Source organism: Carcharhinus amblyrhynchos, chromosome 27 (genome assembly GCF_965287045.1).
Source record: "Carcharhinus amblyrhynchos chromosome 27, sCarAmb.v2.hapA, whole genome shotgun sequence".
In the NCBI taxonomy this organism is placed as follows: Eukaryota; Metazoa; Chordata; class Chondrichthyes; order Carcharhiniformes; family Carcharhinidae; genus Carcharhinus; species Carcharhinus amblyrhynchos.
In genome coordinates, this window is record NC_137350.1 from 23806559 (window position 1) to 23829723 (window position 23165).

The 23165-nt window shown below is 37.5% G+C and overlaps 1 protein-coding gene across 1 annotated transcript in view; it reads right to left on the minus strand.

Moving 5' to 3' along the window:
- Positions 1–224: 224 nt before the first annotated feature.
- Positions 225–23165, minus strand: part of znf281b (zinc finger protein 281b) — a 32471-nt gene continuing 9530 nt past the window's right edge. Inside the window, exons 2-7 of the mRNA XM_080213380.1 lie at positions 22467–22865; positions 14554–14673; positions 12942–13062; positions 12646–12729; positions 12378–12496; positions 225–9985 (exon numbers count right to left, since the gene is read on the minus strand). Of these exons, the coding sequence (XP_080069506.1) occupies positions 8441–9985; positions 12378–12496; positions 12646–12729; positions 12942–13062; positions 14554–14673; positions 22467–22820 (2343 nt within the window). The 5' untranslated portion in view covers positions 22821–22865 and the 3' untranslated portion in view covers positions 225–8440. The remainder of the gene's footprint in view (positions 9986–12377; positions 12497–12645; positions 12730–12941; positions 13063–14553; positions 14674–22466; positions 22866–23165) is intronic.

Genomic DNA, 23165 nt, shown 5'->3' on the forward strand with positions numbered 1-23165 from the left:
GAAGGAAACGAGATAGTGCAGAACATAGTGTTACAGTCAAAGCTAGGATGTAGAGAAAGATCAACTTAATGCAAGGTAGGTCCATTCAAAAGTCTTACAGCAGCTGGGAACAAGCTGTTCTTCAGTCAATTGGTACGTGACCTCAGATTTACTTTAAAATTTGCGTATGCTCACCAAACTAGATTATTAAGAAATGTAAACGTGCTGTGTCATGAACTTCAAAATAGAATAAAAATCAAGTGTTAGGTTGGCAGGAACATTTTATTGATGTCAGAAATGGTGCACCACACACACTAAGTTGACCATTAATAAAGTTCACATGAAATATTTCATGATCTATACAAAAGAAAAAAATTAAAGTAAAAATCATAATCCATTACATAATTTGGATCAAGTGTGAAGCAAATAAAGATACACTGCTCAATTATAACAGAAGGGTCCTTACATAATACAAATATATTTCACATAATGAGTGGAAGTAAACAGTTTCCTTACAAACTTGTAAAAAAAAATGCACAATTAAACACTTTCTACAAAAACTGCTATTGTGAGGTAAATGTGGTATGTTAATATATAAGGCTAACGGTTTAAATAGAGAGATAACAGACTTTCCTAGTTCACAGAATATTGCATTTGTTTTTGGTGCTTTAATAACAGCTGCAAGTGTTGTTTTAAGTCTTCACTGCATGACACACATGCTTTCTAACTACAGCATTACTGCAGAACCCAATTTCTGCCCCCTTCACTCATGTTCATAATGCAATTCCAAATTTAATTTCTACACAGGTTCAGAACTAGTCATGTGCAAAAACAAAACAAAAAAATTAGACTCCCTTTAACTGCATTACATAGGAAAGATTGTGAGTTATTTTGAAAATCTAAGTTATACACTTACAGATTTATCGTGCCTTTTTTTTTGCAATTAACAATTTGATATAGCGTATTTAAAAACCCTTGTGTTGGTGCATCAAATGAACTGATGCCAGCCTGTTCACACCTCATGAGAATAGCAGGATAAGTAGTCAATAAATTTGATAATTGAAGTTTATACAGACATGAAATAAATGACCTCTGGACATTCACATATTTGAATTCTGGTGAAAATATTTAAATATTATAGATGTATAATATTTACAAGGCATACTGTAATGGCTTTTCATGGTAATGGAACTTCTGCATCTCTACAAGAGAACAGAGTAGTTCAGAGTTTGTCTCAGTTAAGGGCCTGTTAATGCAGTCTTAACAGTTGCAAGTTGAGAAATAGGTTCAGCAAAAGGATTACATTTGTAAAATAAAATTTGCATAGATCGCCACCTGGATTAATTATCTCAACATCCTGTACTGCTGTTTTCATATTGCCAAGGGTGAGAACTGCTACTGAATGAGCCTTTAGAGCATCAAGATTGAGATGGGAGTCAAGATTCCAACCCTCCAGTCTTTCTTGGAGTCCCCAGGAATTAAAAGATTCATCTCCTGCTGAGGAATATTTTTCATTTTATTTATTAATTATGAAAATATTGAAGATGGGCAAATTAGTTGTTTGACAGGGTGGAATGGCTGGAGGCAAGAGGTAACCTGAGGAAACCTTCAGGAATATGCCCAGAATTGGCAACCTTGAGTATGATGCAAATAAGGTTTTTCTGATCTTCATTTGTAGTTGGTGCTAATGTGGACAGGTGACTAAGCATAATTCCAAGGTTCTTTTACATGTAGGGTTCTAAAATCTTTACCTTCACTATTCATACCTCTTTTGCTTGTGATTATGAGTGTACACTGATAAGGAGGGTGGGGGGCAGAGGAAGGAAAAAAAAAGTGAATGCTGCTCTTTCTCTCTTCCGACCTGCCAAAACGAAATGGTAAGACGCCATACAATTGCAGCTAGTTTCTTTATTGCAAAATGGAAAATCTACTCAACTTTCTAGACATAAATGCAGGTAGATAAGAAAAAGATAAAGAACTACAGTCTACGTTTTGAATATTTAAAGGCGAAATCCCCTGTTAAACTATCCGGTACTACAAACATTACTCATAATTGAAGATTTCAATGTGACACAGTGGTACAAAGTTACAAAGGAAGAGAGGCATTATCTGGATTTCCTGCTAGAATTTAAACTTGAAATAGTAGGGCCTTCTTTAGCAATTAAAAACCTGAAAACAAATCCTATATTCAAAATTCTAAAAAGATTCACTTGCTCATATGATGGTTGCAAAAGATTAGAAAAGTGTCAACCAATGTAAAAGGCAGGAAGTGTAAAACAGCCTACCTCAGATGACTTTTACTTAAATTCAGGGTCTGTTGGTCAGCAACAAGCCCCAACTTATTAGGGTTGATCTGTATAACTTTTAAAACATTGAACCAGTCTCTGATCGCCCTTCAAAATGTTCATTTGTCTGTAACTTGCTTTAAGAATTAAATCGACCTGTAACCCAGGAGACTAATCCAGATCGGTGCAGCATGCAGAACATTCATTTTTCCTTTTAATTGGCACACAGGGATAGACATTTAGAAAGAAACACCATATCCTGACACTCCATTACACCTTGAATTAAATTAAAGGTGCACAGCCTGACTTTGCAATAGTGTATTAATCATTGGTGTTTTGAGGTTTCAGACAAGCACAGTTCACTTTCCTTATAATTCAATTACTTAGAAATCTATTCATGCAGAGTATGTTCTGTGACCTTGCAGTACATACAATGATGTTTTTTGAAGGTATATTGTACTACAGTGCTTCCTAATCAGAAATAACCTCCTCAGGAAGAAATCAAAAATGGCAAATGCATTCTTAAGTGAAAAGGTAGTTCACATTGTATTCAGCATATTAAGCAAGGTTAGTTAATTAACTGTTCTCACGTTGTGATCATTCCTAGGCAACCAGGCTGGTATTTTACAAACAAGCTTAAAATTGAATACCGTGGAAGAAACGTAAATTTTAATTTATCTGTATTGATTCCTCTTTTAAAAAACCCTGCCTTCCAAACTTGGGGGCAGTTTGTGAAAGGTGTCATTGAGCTAAATTTTAAAAGTAGCTGGACTGCAAAGTCACAAATTAATTCATATTATTTCCAAAATTTGATGAAGACGCTCAGAATATTATTGGATGACAAAACGGCAGAAATTTAAATCCTAAAGTTGGCTCAAATAATCTAAGCCTTGATTGCTATTTTCAGAGACTCTCAGAAGTTGGTCAAATGAGTTCTGATTGAAGGATAAGTTCTTAGATAGCAGTATTGGAACAAACATACATTTTAACTTACACTTGGTTCTTTCCATTGTATGTTTTCCGAGCTCAGCAATACAAGTGTATCCAAAAATATACCAACACCTGGTAGCTGGCAATCAATAACTATTTGGGACAGGATTGTTATAGAAAATGTGATCTCATAGCTCCCTCAAGATAGATCTACAGGCTGACTAAGTTACTAGCAGCAAATAACTTTATGTCTTTAGGTTGAACAAAATTCACAAGGTCTCACCATTAAAAATGTACCAGGGAAAAGTTATCAGGACAAATAGATTTGAAAATAAAACACGGACTAAAATGTTACATCTTTAGCTGCATAAGTCTGATTATTCCCACTGCTATTATAAATAACTAAATTTACTCTACCCTGATCTATGAAAGCAGGAAACAGGAATCAATTAAATAACATTCATTATTGCTATGAAGTCGTAGGAGGCCTTTACTCACGGTTGTTAATCAAATAATGTCAACAACAGTTCCATTTTCTCTTGAAGGTGTAATAATGACAAAATACAATAAAACCAATTCACAGCAAGTGTGCGATGACAATTTGAATGTTCCTGAAATCCAAACTCAATTTTTCTTTTATCAGTTGAACATTTCACAAAATTTTCAATGGGAAATATTACAGTGACTACAGCTCACTATTACCAACACTGTGATACACATACACACGCACATGGGAGTGGTTTAGTAAGTCGTTTTATGGCGCTTAATAACTTGATTTACCGAGGACCAGTTGTGGCTTCAAAAATATAATCTATCAAGTAAAGGTGCATATGGAAAATTGCATTTCATAGAGTGTGACCTCTGCCAGGCATATTAAACTGCCAGCAAATTATTACCTCATCTACGCTACTGAAGGTATGCAACTAGTACAACAAATACCTCTGAACATGCAATCCAGACATACCTGATAAGTATTTTACAGCAAATAAGCTGATAAAAAGGTAGTTATATACAATACCTGATTTAGTCTATAATGTTCTAATAAAAGTAGCTGGATATAATTGGGAGTGTAATAGATTTGAATATTCTAGTCACCTTGTTTTAAGGAGATTCATCAGAAGGTATTTTAAAGCTGGCCATTCACTGTAGCATTGTGGTGAAGCCTACATATTTGTGAAAACTGGATTCAACAACAGACCAGGCCACTAAATACCAGAAACAAAACTGCAAATTTAAGTTTCCAATAATTAAGAGTGAAAAAGTGAGAAAAAACTAGCAACTGGTCATTAGAATTTCAAGCAGAAAATGGAAACCCAACATAACTGCAGATTGAAAATGTAAAGCGATGAAGTGTGCAATAATGAAGGCAATAGCAGAAGTCAAAGTAAAATGAATGCTTCATTCAACAATTGTTTTAGTATACAAGACATAACATACTTTAAACTAGTGCGAACTCCTCTGTTCCCGTGCAGGTAAAAGTAACCAAAACTGTAAAATGCAAATGACTTGTAAGCATATTCCATTTGGTATAAAATTTCAATTGTAACTGGTAATTAATAATCTAAAGTCGCATTAGAAACAAGAATGGTTCTGCATCTGAAAGGCTGAGCCATTCTGATGCATTGTGGCATTGCTGTATTGCTTTGTCAAATAAAAAAAAAATCAGTAACCTTTTAACCAGTTGTGAAAAAATTGATAAAATCCATTTTTGGGAGTCAATTGGCATTGCCCCTTGTGACAAAATCAGAATAATTTATTTTCAATATTGCGCCATTGTGCCAAGGTGGGAAAAAATAAGTTGTAATTAATTGATTTAATTTGTTGTGGTTAAATATCTATGTCTTTTAAAAGGCATGGTCTTACTGCTAAAATGTGAATATATCCTCCAAAAAAAAATTCTTCTGGCAAGGTATCCTCACAAGAATGTAAAGGCATACACAACTAGAAAACTAAATAGATATTTCCTCATTATTAGAATCACTCATTGTACACCTCCCCCCACGCTAGCCTGTTCACTACTGCCAATGCAAGGACTTCAGTCTTTCCCAGTTTCTCTTTACATAACCATCCCGCCTCCCAAGTTGACTTAAACTGTTGCTTCACTCAATGACTCCAATCTAACATATGAGGAAAAAACACTCATCCATAGGATGGGACTCGGACCAGGCACATAATCCAAGTTTACAACTTGAAGTGAGGTAAAGTCCATCAACAATGAAGTGATATTTTTTGTTCAAATTGAAAAATTTGCTTTCAATGTTTAAAAACTGGAAGAGGAAGCACAAGTGTCCAATCAACATAGGAAATATAATCTTCATTAGTCCTTAAATCAACGCATGGGCTTTTGCCAAAAAAGTCAACTGAAAAGCATGGCAAGCATCTAAAACAATTTGCAGAACATTTTGCAGTTATGCTTTACTGCAAGTCACAATTTCTATATTTAACACAGGACAAGATTGTTAGTTGAATGGGACATTTTCCCAAATCAGGGCAATAACGTTCAAATTCAGCAAATTTTAATAGGTATTAAAAATACGTGGATTTTCACAGATTGCATCTACAGGTTATATTCAGAATCTAGTGGCAATGCCACCAGTATTGGGGCTTTCAATAATTGGACCTTGTTCCCTTTTAGAATGATTTAGTTTTGTATAATTAAAATATTGGCAGTTTTGTTTTCTTATATTTGTGGACAGCAGACAGCAAATGAAATGGCCAAAAACACAATTAATCTTGTTGGTTTTAAAAATAGTAGTACCATGCCCCCCTTCACTCAACTAAATTGTTCTTGTTTTTACTTCGCTTAAAAGCACACCTATGTTTTGCCTTCAGAGGATGTGGTGATAATCAACTAATGCAGTCAAAACAGGGTCAACTTCTTGAAAGACTTCCTGGCAAATTATTAGGGAGAAAAATAAACCATATGAAAACATATTTCTCTTTGCTTAGGCAGGCCTAACCACTCCAACTTGATGGTGTAATAACATTTGAGAATGGTCATATTTTAGTTCTGTTTCAGACGTTTCAGGGTATGCTGGTCAGGATTTACTGGTAGTTGTTGCAGGTCTCAAAACAAAGAAGTTTCGGAAGTAAGAAACCAAAGAAACTCAAAAGCAACAATTTAGGATAATTCAGTCCCCCAGAAGAAAAGGATCTGAAGTTGCGAAGAGCAAATGGAATGGGTTATCAGGAAGACCTTTTGAGCTGAGGTCGCTGGAATAAATTAAGAAACAGCTGACTGTTGCAAGAGGAAGACAATAGATTTTGTATTAACGACAGAAGAGTCCGATTGGGAAGAAGGCCTCCTTCGTCTGAACCTACTTGATCACCGTGTAAATTGCAAGTCCTACATTTTAACAGTTAAAAAGAATCTCATTACACTGCACCGGGAAGAGAGTTATTTTCCCTCCACTGACCTGTTCCACCGGAGACTGAATCAAAAAACTGACAACAAAAAAAATAGGCAGCATATTGACTAGCTGGTTATGCAGCTTCAATTAAATACATATCTAAACAGTCCATCTATCGTTTAGTTCACACTGGTTTTGAAGGCTTAGTTATTTTAATGATGAATTGATGTACAGTTATGTCCAGTCAGCAGTGTGAACATGCTAGTATCACTTGAACACAGGTCCAACACCAATCTTAATCAAGACACAAAAAAAGGAAGCTTCGGATCATGATTACTGCTGTTCAGACAATTTGTGATCACTGCACTACTAGATATATTATGGGTTGAAAAACTCTATAGGAGATATCTGTTACTCTAGACTTACAATGCACAACCAGTTTACCTAGCATTCCATTTGCTTTTCCCAGATAAGGGAGATTTTCTAACTGACCCTTGAGATAATTCAAGTCAAATACAACGTTTTTCAAACATACAATATAATTGTTAGCAATCTTACAGACATCCTTCTGAAACTACACAAACTAATTATGAATTATAAATAACAAAAGCTTATGTACTGTAATCATTTGAGTCCTCAGGCATTCAGGATGGAATACAGAATCAAAGTAAAATTACTTTGAATATATACAACTAGGCCAACCAGGCATGTGTTGGTTTAATTAAATTTGTTACTTTTGATCAAGTCGCGTCTTTTTCAACTTTTTAAAACTCCAAACAAAGCAGCAGATTACCACACACTTTTAATGGCTATTATATTAGCAGGTTGTTACCATCAAACTGATGGGCAAATCTGAATTGTAACACTATGCTTTTGCAACACTATGAAACATAAAAAAAAACTTTTATGGTGTAGCATACAGAACCTATAATTTGCACCCAAAATATTCACTGTACAGAACTGCAGTTTTATCCTCTCACCCTGTACTTTGCAGTTTTCTGAAACAAAGGTCTTTTTTTTTCCTTCCTGTAAACATTGCTAATGTTAATAATGGAATTATTACATTTACACAATGTTGGTTCATGCTACTGGTACTATTGATATACTTGCATTGGTACCTGCCTATTCTCGGCTTTCAAAATGTAGAATGAGGTAAATAAAGTCTTGCCTACCTACTTTTTTTTAAAGTTTTTTTTCAACTTTTTTTAAATTACTACACTGAAATGAAATTGGTCATTAGTTCCTCTTGACTCAATGAGGTTACTGCTTTGCAGTTTCAAAGCCGTTTTCAGGGACCAAATGCTTCAATGCACAGATGGACCTGGCAAAAAATTCCCAACATCAAAGTTCTGCTCCCCTTTCAAGTCAGTGCTTGTGGAATTTGTTTCAATAGAAATCTCCCCATACTGCATCAAATGTTTCCTGAGTCACACTATAAACTAGAGCCATGGCTCAATATTAATGACGTCTCTATTTTGAAAATTGAAATTTGAGCATTTCCCTGATGCTTTGAGTTACTCTTTTTTTTCCTGTCATTAATAGTATAGTTGAATTAAAAAAACACAAATCCCACAAAAAAAACATTTAACCCCATCCAAGTCATGCTATTTTGCTAAAACATTTCCCAATCCATTGAGAAAAAAATTCCAGACTTATTTAATTTTCTGCCTATCCACTGTGTTTAAAATTTATTCCTAATACAAACTGTTCTAACATGATTACAGACTGAATGCACAAAACAAAATGGTAAAATGTTGCATTGGAAGGGCTTCATACATTTTACATTTTTTTCTCAGAACCTGATATATAAACATTTGGACTGGCAATGTGCTTACACATGGTTAAAAACATGGTATCAAGCACTCAAGGCCCTCCAGCCTGGTCATACTTATGACCTTACCTGTAACTTTGGCTGGTTGGAGTCTTGGCTCCTGTACTAATTGGCTCATTAGCATCAGACAACAAATTAGTGTACCCTGAGAATTCAGAAACTGTAGCCCTTATTCTGTGGCCTGCCTCTTCGCTGGTGCCACTGCTGAAAGTCATTGGCACTCTCCCACCTGACTTAAATTGAGATCCAAAGGCCTGGGCAAAATTCTCAATCTGATAGACCTGATGGTTCATGCCAGCCTCCAAGTTCTTTTGTTGTTCCAGCTGCCCCACCAGTTCTTGGGATGGCGTCAGCCTTTGATGAGCAGCTTCTGAACCAGGAAAGTGAATGCCAGGTTGGGAACTTCCAACCAACAAACCAAAATGTGATTTTGGTGAAGTGGTTGGCAATACTGAGGTAATAGATGGACTGAAACCACACTCAAGTGCAGGTGTGGTATATGCCTGTTTGTCAGGGAATAAATTATGGCTGGGGAGACTCGATGGAAGACTGGTGGGACAAAACTGCATCCCTGGGCTTAGTGAAAAACCGTCACTTTGACTTGTTCTCTCCAAAGCTTGCTGCAGGTACTTTGAATATTCTTGGAGCATTCCTGTTTTGTCACCACGAGATGCATGTGGTTCAGGGCAAACAGCATTCTCATGTATCTCCGGATTCTCTCCTGAAGAATGCATTTGGATATGTTGGTCAGTCATATCAAAAGGAACATCATGCTGGCCCTCATGTTTGTGGGAATATTGGTCTAGAAGGCTTTGAAGGACCTCATCTGGAATTCCAGACTTTTCATGACAGACTTTCACATCCACATTCATCGGAGAAGAGTCTAGCAGTGTAAGCGAGGCTTCGTTATCCATCACACTGGCAACTGCTGCCTGAATTACAGACTGTTGAGATGCCATCTGTCCTATACTTACTGCATAGTCATTGTTACTGGAAGCAGCTTGCAAGTATCTTTTTTTCTTAAAAAACTGCATAGCATCATCATAGTTGCAGTTGCTAGCCTGTTCTGTCTTATTGCCCGTGTTCTGCAGCAAGACAATATTATCCATGCTGGTGCTATTGTTCAATTCCAAAGTTCCTTGTTTATTAGCCATCAGCTTTTGCCTCACCAGCTCCGTGGCAGGTATAACAAGAGATGTTGTACTGTTCAGACCTGTCCTTTGAGGGCTCTTCCTATTCACCTTTTTGATGACCAATTTAGGTGCTCTTGTTTGCAAATCCTCTTCACTTCCCAACTTCATACTAGAGGACACCATCGGCATCTCAACAGCATATTCAGGCATGTTATACACAGACAATTTATCTTTACAGGTGGTCAAGCTACTTGGAAGTTCAGAGATGGTGGTTTTATTCTTTTTGCGAGCTGCCTTTTCCTTAGTCTCCTGAGATGTAGCTTTTGATTTTGCTTTTTTGCGTACTCCCTGAGTTGGTGTGAAACAACCATTTCCCATTTGATTGGATGGTCCAGGTTCCATTCCATTTTCACTTTTACCAAGGACTTCACCACATGTTCGTCTGTGCTTTAATAACCTGTCTGTTCGGGAAAAATACTGCGGAAAAAATTGAGAAGCAGAATTAAAAGGTTTCCTACAACAATAAACATACACTTAGCAATATATATAAAAATAGGTTACAGTTTTGGGAGGAGGGGGAGATAGATTTAAAACAGAAATGAGGAGAAGTTACTACTCTCAAAGAGTCGTGTGTCTGTGGAATTCACTACCTCAGAGTGCAGTGGATGCTGAGACCTCGAGTAAATTTAAGAAAGAGGTGGACGCATTTTTAATTAGTAAGGATTTGAAGGGCTATGGTGAATGAGCAGGAAAGCAAAGTTGAGACTAAAATAAGATCAGCCGTGATTGTATTAAATGGCGGAGTGGGTGTGAGGGGCTAAACTGCTCACTTCTGCTCCTAGTTCTTATGAAAAAATAACACACATATAGGTAGAAACACAGAATGGTTACAGCATAGATTATTAATAAATGACCAATAAATCAAAAACAGTGGTTTCCATTTTCCAAAATAAACACTAAAATATTTAATTGTACATCAGTGATCAATGGGAAACTACTCCCATTGAAATAGGGGACTTAATCAATTAAATACAAGTCATATAAATGAAGTTTGAAAGAGGTAAGGTATAGATAAAAGAATAGTTACTGGGGTTTTGCTGTGAGCTGGCTAACTTTGTCAATTCTGTGATTACTCAGGATCTCTTCTAGCTACCAAGTCTCATCGTAGGAACGTTGAGAGAGGTGCACAGGAAACAAATCTAAATGACGTGTGTTGAGTTAGCTTAACATTAAGCTTATGCTGACTGTAATGGTTCAATGACCTTATTTACTGAGCGGTGATAAATCAAACTATTATTACTTATTATTATCATAAATAGGCCCACACTGCAATGAAGCCACTGTGAAAATCTCCCTAGTCACCACACTCTGCCGCTGTTCAGGTACACAGAGAATTCAACATGGCAAATGCACCTAAGCAGCATGTAGGAATGTTGATGTGGGATTCTTGGCCTGTGGAGTTAGATAGAACAAGTAGCAGAGATATTACAACAGGCTACAGCATTCCTAGTTTTTGAAGGAAGAGGAGAGGAAGCTGAAAGAAAAATGCCCATGACTCCTCTCTCCTTGTCTGTGCATGTGGAAGCTAGGTGAATAAGATAGGGCTAACTTGTCAAATTCCTGTAGTAAATACCTGCCAATATTTGCTTTTAAATGTCATACACAAATAACAGTGCTACAGGCAAAGTATTACAAGATGCCAACACATTCATGAAATCATAACCCAACAATAAACCAGCAACTCTGAGGGAAGAGTTGTGGAGAAAACTGGTGGCGCGACAGATGTTTCCAACATAATGAACCAACACATCAGTGCAGCAGGCTGTCACATGCAAACCCAATACAAAGTTCATCATTCTTTTACAAGTTTTCAATCCAAGGAATGAGCTTTAGAACATTTCTACAAATCTTTTGTTAGAATGACCATGGTCACTTGCGACATTCTCACAAAGCCTCGCTTTCATCCACTATAATAGAATTTTTAAAAAGTAACAATTCATTTGGTTAATAGAAACATGGAAATTTCAGCCTCAGTTAACATTTGGCCAACTGTTATATTACATATTTAATTCTTTACAATTTCTTTTTGTTAAGTCTCAGCAACTAGAGAAAGGTTTACCACACATTGTCCCTTCCACCCATTTCAGTCAGACTGTACGTCAGTCAAGCTACATGGACAGTAGTGGGAATCATGTGCTTGATTTGAGAACAGTGAATAAGTTTGTTGGTAAATCGAACCTGGCCAATAAATTTTATGACTAACTTCAAACACTTCTCGCAAAATAAACAATTTCCCAAAATCCTTGCATCCACCATAAAAAATGTTCAATTAAAAACTCAAATTCCAACAGGACTAGACAGGGTAGATGTAGGGAAGATATTCCTGATGGTGGGGGAGTCCAGAACCAGAAGTCTCAGTCTGAGGATTCAGGGTAGACCATTTAGGATGGAGGTGAGGAGACATTTCTTCACCCAAAGAGTGGTGAGCCTGTGAAATTCATTACCACAGGAAGTAGTTGATGCAAAACATTAAATATATTCCAAAGGCAGCTAGATTTAGCACTTGGGGCAAATGGGATCAAAGGTTGTGGGGAGAAAGCAGGATTAGGCTATGGAGTTGAATGATCAGCCATTTTTGTAATGAATGGCAGAGCACACTTGAAGGCCATATAGCCTCCTCTTGCTTCTATGTTTCTAAAGCAACACCAAAGAATTATGAATCAGCAACAGAGCTGGACCATACAACATACATGTCGATACTTATCCCGCAAAACTTTTTATTAATCTAACAACGGTACCTTGCTATTTACATTTTACATCCTTCCCATGCACAAGGACTGCTTTCAAAATCAAGTCAGGTCACCTATACCTGTTGACAAGTGTGGCACTGATAAGGCTTTTCTCCACTGTGTGTCCGTTTGTGTCGCTCCATGTGATATTTCTGGATGAACCTCATATTACACTGATCGCAACAAAATGGCTTCTCTCCTGAGGAACAAATAAATTATGCTTCAGAATATGTGCAAACAACCCCATCCCATAGGCAATGGGTATATGATTTCAAAAAAGCTTTAAGAAAACTTAAAAAGCACTGAAGTTAGCTGAAATAGGTGCCAATATAATCGCTGTGTGCATACCACTGTGGATCTTCTCATGCCTTTGAAGCAGATACTTCTGAATGAAGCACATGTTGCACTGGCTACACTGGAATGGTCGTTCACCTACACCAAGAACAATTTTAGAATTATCCCTCCAACACAGGCTGTCAGGTCACACTAAACTGTCTCAAACAGGAACTGTAGCAAGATGTCCCAAAGTAAAGCATCAAGAAATGCAAATGCAAAACCTCAGTAAAACTACAAAAACTTGCATGGAAAATATTGGAAAAATTCATAGCTTACTTCCAGTGCTATCAATATTTTTCATTCCTTACCAGTATGAATGAGCACGTGGCGACGAAGATGGTAAGAACTCCGGAAGGAGGCACAGCAGTGCTCACATATATGAACCTTCGGACCATGTAAAAGGCTGGTACCATCTCCACTTGTTGAAGACTATAAAGGATAACAATTCCTTGTTAAGGCCTAAGAACAATTCTGATTAAAATACCGTCAAGATTGATATTGTGGTACGAGTTAAAAGCCTATTTAGATACAATATTGATAATTCTAAACTACTGAAAACCTTCATAAGATGTCAGAATTATCAGTGGCCTTTACTGGAGGTGAGACCAGAGGATATTTGGATCAGCACATGCATTAATAATTTGTTTTCTATTTTGAGGTCATACATTCATTCTTTATCTTTGCATTTTGATTTTAAATTCCATTATCCATATTTATAATGGAAACTGCCCATGTAAACATGCCATGCCTTAATTACATTCCCGGTATGGAGGACATAGGAATTCATCATGGAAATATTTGATGGGAAGTGTACATAGGTATAGGTTTAATACATTTGTAAACAAATAAATGGGTCAACAGATGCATAAATACCTAAGTGATACAAAATATTGTTGGCAAATAAACCCCCAAATCACATGATATTGATAAAATGGCATGATTTTCTCGTTAAAGTTGAGCACCAATCCATATTGTTTCTTTACCCAGTCACACTCCTATGCTTTCTGTGTAAGAGGATTTTTTTTTAAACAGTATATTTAATCAGGTTTCAGTTTTGCTTATACAGTGATATTCAAGCATTAGTTTGCTTAACTTGCTTGGAGATTTACTGTAATCATTCAGCAGCATTTTGCTCATTTGCAAATTGTAAGCTATTTTTAAATCTGCCATCACAAGAATTTGACTGGGCCAATTTGTTAGTGAAAATAAGGATACCATTTGACATGGGTGGCTACATTGATTAATACAAAAGAAGTGGGTTTAACCTAAAAATGTGAAAGTTAAAATATCTTATTAAATAGTAGCAATTTTCACAATAGATGAATGCCAAAGGTTTTACAGTCACACAGACATCACTTGTTTAGCTTGCATTTTAGTCCAGTGTTGTGGAATCCAGGATTGTGACTATCTGACCCACATGAAGTGATCTCTTAGTTTCTATTTGCAATGTCCAGTGCATAATGGCCATCAGTGGAAACATTATTTTTACTATAATGGACAATGACTTTAAAAAAATTACATTTTATGATAATCTGCAGCAACATATTACTAGGCGAGCAGGCCAAAAAGCATGACCAAACCTGCATGTTAATTCAGCTCAGTTATGAGGTTGAAGTCAATTTCTCCAAGTGCTGCATTTAATTTTTTGAACATTTATGACACCAACAAATTAAAAATGCTTTCCTTGAATCTGCAATCTGTTATATCGTTAATACCATTGAACATCATGCAGAACATAATTTTGGGTGCAGCAACTATGATTGCACTTTTTTTTCCCAACTATTACTTCCCTGTGTATTTTCAAATGGTCACCCAGTTAAGTTGTAAAATGATTAGCAAAATCTGTGACTTCAGTAAATAGTCAACTCTCCAAGCTACCTGTCAGCGTAAGCAAGACTCTGAGAAAAACAAGGTCCTCACCTTGGATGTTTCACTTCGTTTGCGCTTGGGTTTTGTATCCTGAGATTGGGAGTTCTGTTTCTTTGCCCTCTTAACATTCCCTGGTTTTGGAATAGTGAGGTAATCTTTTTCATATCTGACCTGGAGGAAATAAATTAACAAAATGTTAACATCTGTAAGAACTTGGTACTCTACCCTGGATCCTAAAATGTCATTACCTTCAATTGTGCAATTACCTTAAATTCAAAAGTGCAAAAACCCCAAAAAAGCCAGTCAAAAGCTAAGGTGGTTGACAAAGGAAGTTAAGAATTGTATAGTATTCAAAGAAAAGATTTTTGAAGTTGCCAAAGATAGTAGTAAACCTGAGGATCGAGATGTTTTTATAACACAGCAAAGGAAGGCCAAGAAACTGATAAAGGGAGAACAGAATATTAATGCAATCTAGCAAAAAATATAAAAAAGGGCTGTAAAAGTTTCTACAAGCATGTAAAAAGGAAGCATTTGGCTAAGACAAATGGATCCATTGTAGGCAGAGTCAGGAGAATTCATAGCAGGGAATAGGGAAATGGCAAAAAAAGCAAAATTACTTTGTGCCTGTATTCACTAAGATATAGGAAATATTTTTGATGTAGAGACCCCAGGGACAAGGGAGAATGCAGAATTGAAAGAAATTTGTATAAGAATGTTGCATTGACAAAATTATTCAGGCTGAAAGTTGATAAACACTCAGGAACCAATATTCTACATCCTAAAGCGTTTAAAGAAGTAGCTTTGGAGATAGTGGATGCATGGGTGATCCAAAGTTCTATAGATCCTGGAATGGTGCCTGAAGATTGGAAAAGTAGCAAATGTCAGCCAAATATTTAAGAGAGGAAGAAGGAAAACAGAGAAGAGCTATTAGCTTTATATCAGAGGTAGGGAAATTGCTGGAATCTATAAAAGGATGTAATAAATAGACACTTGGAAAATCATGGTCTGATTGGGAATAGTCAGCATGGATTTACAAATAGGAAATTATGTTTGATGAACTTGGGAGCTTTTTTTGAAGACGTTACAAACAAAATTGATAAAGGAGAGTTAATACATGTTATTTACTTCGATTTTCAGAAGGCTTTTGAAAAAGTCTGCCACAGGAAGTTAATTAACAAAATAAAAGCACATGGGATAGGAGGCAACATACTGTCAGGGTTTGAGGATTGGCTAACAGACAGAAAACAGAGTAGGAATAAATGGGTCACTCTCGCACTGGTAGGCTGTGGCTAGGTGGGGTACTGCAAGGATCAGTACTTGGGCCCTAGCTGTTCACAATATGTATCAATGATTTGGATATGGGGACCAAATGTAACATTTTCAAATTGGTGGGTGATACAAAGCTAGGCGGGAATATGTGTTGCAAGGAAGATATAAAGTGGCTACAGGAGGATTTGGACACACTTAGTGAGTGGGCAAGAACATGGCAGATGGAGTATGACGTGGAAATATTTTGGTAGAGGGGACAAATACACAGAATATTTCATAGATGGTAAGAAATTAGAAAGTGCAGGTGTACAAAGGGACCTGGGTGTCCCTGTCCATAAGTCGCTGAAGGCTAGCACATAGGTGCAGCAAGCTAACAGGAAGGCTAATAGAATGTTAGCCTTTACCGCAAGAGGATTTGAGTACAGAAGTAGTAAGGTCAATTGTACAGGAGCTTGGTTAGACCACACCTGGGGTACTGTGTGCAGTTTTGGTCCCCTTATCTCAGAAAGGATATTATTGCCATAGAGGGAGTGCAACAATGGTTCACCAAACTTGTTCCCGGGATGGTGGGACTGTTCTATGAAGAGATTAGGCAAACTGTGCCCATATTCTTTAGAGTTCTGAAGAATGAGAGATGATCTCACTGAAACCTTATAGGAAGGGGCAGGATAGATGCAGATAGATTTCCCTCGGTTGAAGAATCTCGAATCGGGGCACAATTTCAAAATAAAGGGGATGCCACTAAGGACCGAGATGAGGAGACATTTCTTCACAGAGTTATGAATCTTTGGAATTCTCTACCCCAGGGGGTTGTGACATTGAAGTTCAGACATTGAGTTTGTTTAAAGCAGAGATTGATAAATTTCTGATTAACAATACTGTAAAGAATAACAGGAGATAATGGGTGTAAAAGGCATTAAATTGCCCAATCAGCTATGAATGTAAGGAATGGCACAGCATGCTTGATGGGCTGAATTATCTATTTCTCTGTTCCCTAAAAACATATCATCAATTCATCCACTACATTGAGAAATAACAGATGCAAGTTTTGTTTTAAGTTATTTTCTTTTTAAGGCTGTTTTTGTCATTCTTCATATCCCATGCCTGACTTCGTAACTGAGCAGGTATCCCCCCACCCCCACACCCCCCGACTCCTCCTGCCATCCTCCATCCCCCAGCAACAGCCCTCTGTCAAACCTACTCTGCAGACAGCTGTTAACTGGTGGGCAAGAGTGAAAACCAGATGATGACCAGTCTTAGCCGACTGGGTAAATGGCATCTTGAAAATTCAGTCTATGAAATCCATAAAACAATGAGAATAAACTCCAGGTGAAAGCTGCAGACATGAACTTGAACTCTACATGTCTGCAATGAGCTACATTAGCGAGCTGGTCAGCTGCTGTCAAAACGCTATCATTCTGGAACAGCTTACATTGACATACTGCAGCTAAATATGATTTTCAGACAATAAGCTGCTATACTGATTTTTTTTTGACTAAAATGTTGGCAACATTGATAACAGAAAAAGTACATTTGCATTCACCAATATTTTCAGAGATGTAATTCTACCCAATAACAAGTCACTCAAAATGTGAAGTTGATTGAAGTTCTAATTTAAATAAAAACAAATTCTATGTCCAGCAATTTCAATAGTGCGCAACAGGTCATTCTGGCCCTTAAATATTATCAAAGCACTGAAAGGCAGCAAAAAACAAACAGATTTAAGCAAGTAAATCTCCTAACGAGCTGAACCACTTCTTTGTTGTTAACATGCACTAAATTTCTGATTCAAATAGTGCAGGCACTGATAAATATCCAGTCTAAAATTTTCAAAGGTGCTTTCAGGTAGGAAGCCCACAATTGGAGACTACAAGACTATAACATTGTGAATAGTTTGGTTGGCAACCTTCAAGTGTTCAGCTAAGTGGTAATTATTATTCATTAAGAATCTGATCCAGGAAATTAAGATAAAACATAATTTGAATTTCACTTCGCAAAACCCAACTTGCCAGGGCTCCAACCTCTGACTGTTAGTCAACGACCACTGCTGGCAAGTGTAGGAATGGGGTCAAGTGGTGATAGGCTCTGGCTTCGATACCTTAATTTGCTGCTTACGTTACACCTTAAGAATGAATGACATTTAGACAAGACAATGAAACATTGCCAGCTGTTGCAAAACTAACTCCAACATGATCAAAGACCTTAGGGGCACAGTGGGCGAAATAACAAATGAAACACACCTCATAGCAATCATCATATTAGTAATTCTAATGCTGGAGGAGGAAGTATACCTTCAAACTATTTTCAGAAAGACACGCATTAATCATAAAATCTTATTCAGCCATTGAAATGTAACATCTCCAACAATCGAACAGAGTTCAAGAAATGTTATAGATAAATTCAGGATACATTGTACTTTCAGAACTTTGTTGGGAGGATTAAAAACAAATTAATAAAACAGTAACTTGCACATCACTTTTTCACCTCCAGCACCTTGTGATAAAACCGTTACAAAATCATTTGGCCTCCAGTCAAAACTGTTACAATGAAAGTCACTCCTCTTTTTCCCTTTATGTTCCAAGATCCTCTATGAAAAAAGAAACTGAATGATTTGCATCACCTACTCTTTGCGGTATAGAACAGTGGAATAAATTCTTCAGGCATGATATATTGAATATGCATATAAAAACTGTCAGACTGTGCTGCTGATAGCCTCTAACTACCGTGCCTGATGAATTTCAGGACCTGCAACTTCATTCCTGTTAGTTAGCAGTACATACAAGGTTTAAAAAAAAACGAAGAGGACAACACGAGGTTACTGAAACATTTAAAGCTGACTTGAATTAATTCAAACATCGTAGAAGACTGAAACATAAACTAAGCCAAAGCAAGTTAGACCAACATCATTACAACAGATTAACTAGTTATTTACTTAATTGCCATTTGTGGGGCCTTGCCGTGCACAAGTTGGCTGTATTTCTAGACATTAAAACAGCGGCTACATGGTGTACTTCTTCAGCTCTTATCTGCTTTGGACCTTCTGCAGTTGAGTGTATATATGCGCAAGCTCCTTCTTATGTCAAATAGGTACTATAGGGATTTCTGGATTAAGATCCTGGAACTCCCTCACCAACAGCACTGTGCCTACACCACAAGGATGGCAGCATTTCAAAAAGGTAGCTCACCACCTCAAGGACCAATAGGCATGGCCAATAAATACTGGCCCAGCCAGCGACGTCCATACCCATGAACAAATAAAAAAAAGTGATCACCATGAGATTAGAGCTAACATATTTGGTAAACCCCAACCACAACATCTTTTCCATTTTGAGTTTAAGATGATCTGTGGGTGCTCATCACAAACTAATCAAGGCATTTGCAACTGGGAACAAGAAAAACTACAATCTCATTTGATCACCACTCAATTATCAGGCCAATAAGGGAAATGATACAATTTCTGGATGGCATGTTTGACTTGTAAGGGTCCTCCTGGGGCGTTGTGGTGTATCGCTTAAGAACTGTGTTTGCATGGCCAAAACAAAAAGCTTAGTGGTGCACCTTTCATCCTCAAGCATGAGAATTGGAACAAATGGGGAAACGCATACATCAAAGTTTTCTTTTTACACACAGTGAGTTATGATGATCTTGAGTGCACCGAGAGGATGATGCAAGTGCATTCAATTGTAATCTTCAAAAAGAAATTGGATATGTATTATAATTGAACTTGGTAGCTACTTTAAGGGGCTGCTTTGACAGAGTCAGTAGCTTCTTTACATGCTGTTGATGTATTCTAATGAAGCTTGTGACATTTCCTTTAGAGACTGATAACTCTAAAAAAGAAATTTGAATTCCTAGTGGCAAACTCGAAAATTGTTGTGCAATTGCATTTAAGTTTAAGACTTTCACTGTAACAAACAAACTACAAACACTGACTAATCACTATTTAATGGGAAGCTTATATTCTAAACTACAGAAAATCCCCATATTAATGCTTTAACATGATTGAAAATCTTCTTCCATGATTAGATTTTACTCCCTTAAGTCTTCTGGAATTAGCCCAAAATGATTCCTATCTCCCAAGGGCTTACTTCCCTTCATTTCTACCTGGATAATTTCATTCTTTGTGGCTTTTACAGCAAGGGTTGCCCTGGAGGTTACTACTTCTAGCCAAAGCTAGGCAAATTTTCCAAACTCATTTAAATCTTGATAAACTTTGTCTAGTCAATCCAAATGCAACTTCCCACCTGCATTCTTGGTTGCCAAACCATAGAGACTTGCTGCCTCTGTCCATCAGAGCTCTCTCGGATTAAGATAGACTAACACTGTCTATGGGAATCGGTGATACTTTTAAGAAAACAACCTGTAAGCCAATTTTAGAATGGTTTCCTACAGACTTTGCCCCTTTCTTGAAGCCCATCTCCATGGCAATGTGAATCACATAGGCCTTATATTTAACTAGAAATGGGAATTAGTTGATCTTTAGACTCCCAGTTTAATTTTACCTTGGAATTAAATAGACAGTTTGAAGTACAGTGGAACCCTGATTTTACACGCCCTGATTTTGCACAAAATCGGATATGACGCGATGGACCTTTTTTTTGCCCTTTCTGTTTAGTGATTTAGCACAACCGCGATAACATTTGCGATAACATTCTATGAACCCCAACCATCGCGTTGCAATGAGGCTGCACTGTATAACAAAATGGTGTACAAAACCTGACATTCCTAATAGCTTCCTGGAACTTCAGAGACAAACAGTCAATTCACTGTCAGCACAGCTGCTTTGGTACTTATTTACACCTTCCCAGTAGATCAACGCCGGTCCCTTCCTTTTATCTTTAACATCCAAGCTTGCCGTCAGCAGAATTCAGAACAGGTCACATGACACCTGTCATTTCTCCATTTTACCCTAAATTAAAGATGCAGCCCCGAAACATAACAATCTTGTAAAACTTTGCATTTGTAGCAAACCCCAGCCAAACAAGAACATTTACGGAATATCTGATACTCTAATGTTTATCTTTCTATTATATAGTGCTCGGTTGTGATTTTCTAATTTTCTGGTGATCAGGGATCATGGGGAGGCAAAGGCCTAGTGGTATTATCACGAGACTATTAATCCAGAAATTCAGCAAATGTTCTCAGGACCCAGGTTTGAATCCCGCCACAGCAGATAGTGGAATTTGAATTCAATAAAAAATATATGGAATTAAGAATCTACTGATGATCATGAAATCATCGTTGATTGTCAGAAAAACCCATCTGGTTCGCTAATGTCCTTTAGGGAAAGAGATTGCCATCCTTATCTGGTATAATCTACATGTGACTCCAGAGGCACAACCATGTGGTTGACTCTCAAATGCCCTTCTAGGATGGGCAATGAATGCTGGCCAGCCAGTGACGCCCATGTCCCACAAATGAATAATAAAGAGACCAGGCATAGGGGCAATGAACCATAAGATATGTCAATAAACAATGCAACAGTAGGAGACCATGTGGATCGCTGAACATCAGAGAACTGTGTTCTCACCATATGGTCCCCCTTGGCATCTACGTTACTTCTACAGTAGGCTTTTTTCATATGCATTTGTCCTTGGGATATGGGGACTGGCAAAGCAACTTACATCACCCATCCCTAGCTGTTTTTAACCCACACTACAGAGTTAACTCATCACCCTCAGGGAAACTAGGGTTGAACCAAAAAATGTTAGTTTGCCAATGCTACCCACATCGCAAGAACAAATGAGTAAAAGGAAACAAAACTCTAGCTGAAACCATAATTTAGTGCTTGAGTTGTGAGATGGCAGTAAACACCCTGTCTCACAACAAACTTTGCTGGGATATGACTCTTTCAACGTCTTCATTATCAGCTGAGTACCAAACCACTATGCTGTTATATCTAATAAATGTGGAAGGTACAAAATTAGCAGGACTGATTAATCTCTCTCAGATGAGACACAGAATATCCCCACCGATCATTCTCCATTCTATGCATTCCACCTGTCAGAAATAGTAAAATCCATACTGGCCTGGAGAAGACAGTTCTTCAGAAATTGGGCCCATGGAATATTGTTGAATCAAAGCATCCAACAATACCTGACCTGGGAATCCTTGCTGCTGACACTGAGTATCAAAAAGGAAAATTAGTGTTCCATCTTTCAGCCCTGATTGTAATAAGCAAACCCGTAGAACTTTTCCAAAACAAATGGAGGCAGAGAACAAAAAGAAAAACCAAGTTAACTGCCCAGTAGTTCCACAGACAGATGTAATACTGAACCACAGACAGGCTTGATCTCAAGGCTGTGCTGAGTTCATTGATCTGGTAATCGGAGACATTACAATTAGGTTCAACATCCCTGTACTACGAAGGGGACGGAAGATGGGGAGAGAGGATAAACATACCACCCTTTGTTGGCAATGTACAGAGTTAAAACTTGAAACAACGGAAGATCAGAGTCAGCTAAATAACCTCCTGTATGGAAAAATAGTACATATGTGTTTTAAAGGCAAACAGAAAGAGTGATTGCCCAAATCCAAGGGTGAGTATGAAAACAAATTCAAGTGATTCCCCAAATATTAAATTGCAGCAATAAAATTTCAGTCTGCCACAAGTACTGTCTTGGTCAATGATAAGGGATGGACAAAGAAAAACATTTATTATCGAGCAAGAGATGAAATAACAACTTAATACTTACTGCACTGGTATGATTGAGGGTGTGAGTCAACATACTCGGCCCCCTGCCCATCTCCTCTTCCTCGAGTAGTTTATTCTTAAAAAATACAAATCCATCATGCGCAGAGAACTTCTTCTCTTTAACATCAGACGTGGGTTGCATATACTCTGAAGGGTATTTTTCTGCTGGAGCATCGGGATCCTTTTTAAGGATTAAATCCTGAGGTACAGCTGGTGTGACAGAATGGGCAGCGAGGCTGGAAAAATTCGTGATTGGTGGGAGGTGACTAAACATAATCATACCAGAGGAGAAGTTTGGTTCCATCCCACCGTTCCTGAGGAATTCGTTCGCTAACTTGTCGTGAACAATGCTCATGATGTAAAATCTAAAATTATTCAAAGCCAGATCGACAGCACACTCCTGAAGTAGAGAGGAGAAAAATATTAGACCCCTGAAATAGCAAAATGCACAAAAGTTACACATTATAGAATGCAAGCGGTGGATTACAAATTTACAATGCAGTTTACTAGCCACGGCATAACTCCTAACATTTGTGTTGCACTGAGTGCACTCTAATACATAGGTGCAAGAGGATTCCTATGTTGAAGTTAGTAACTAGATATCAGAACTTTTTATCCATAAAAGCAAATTACAAAGACAACCTAGGTGGGGAGGTATAGTTGTGGATCAAGTTCCGCTTATAAGCCACTCAAGCTTTGC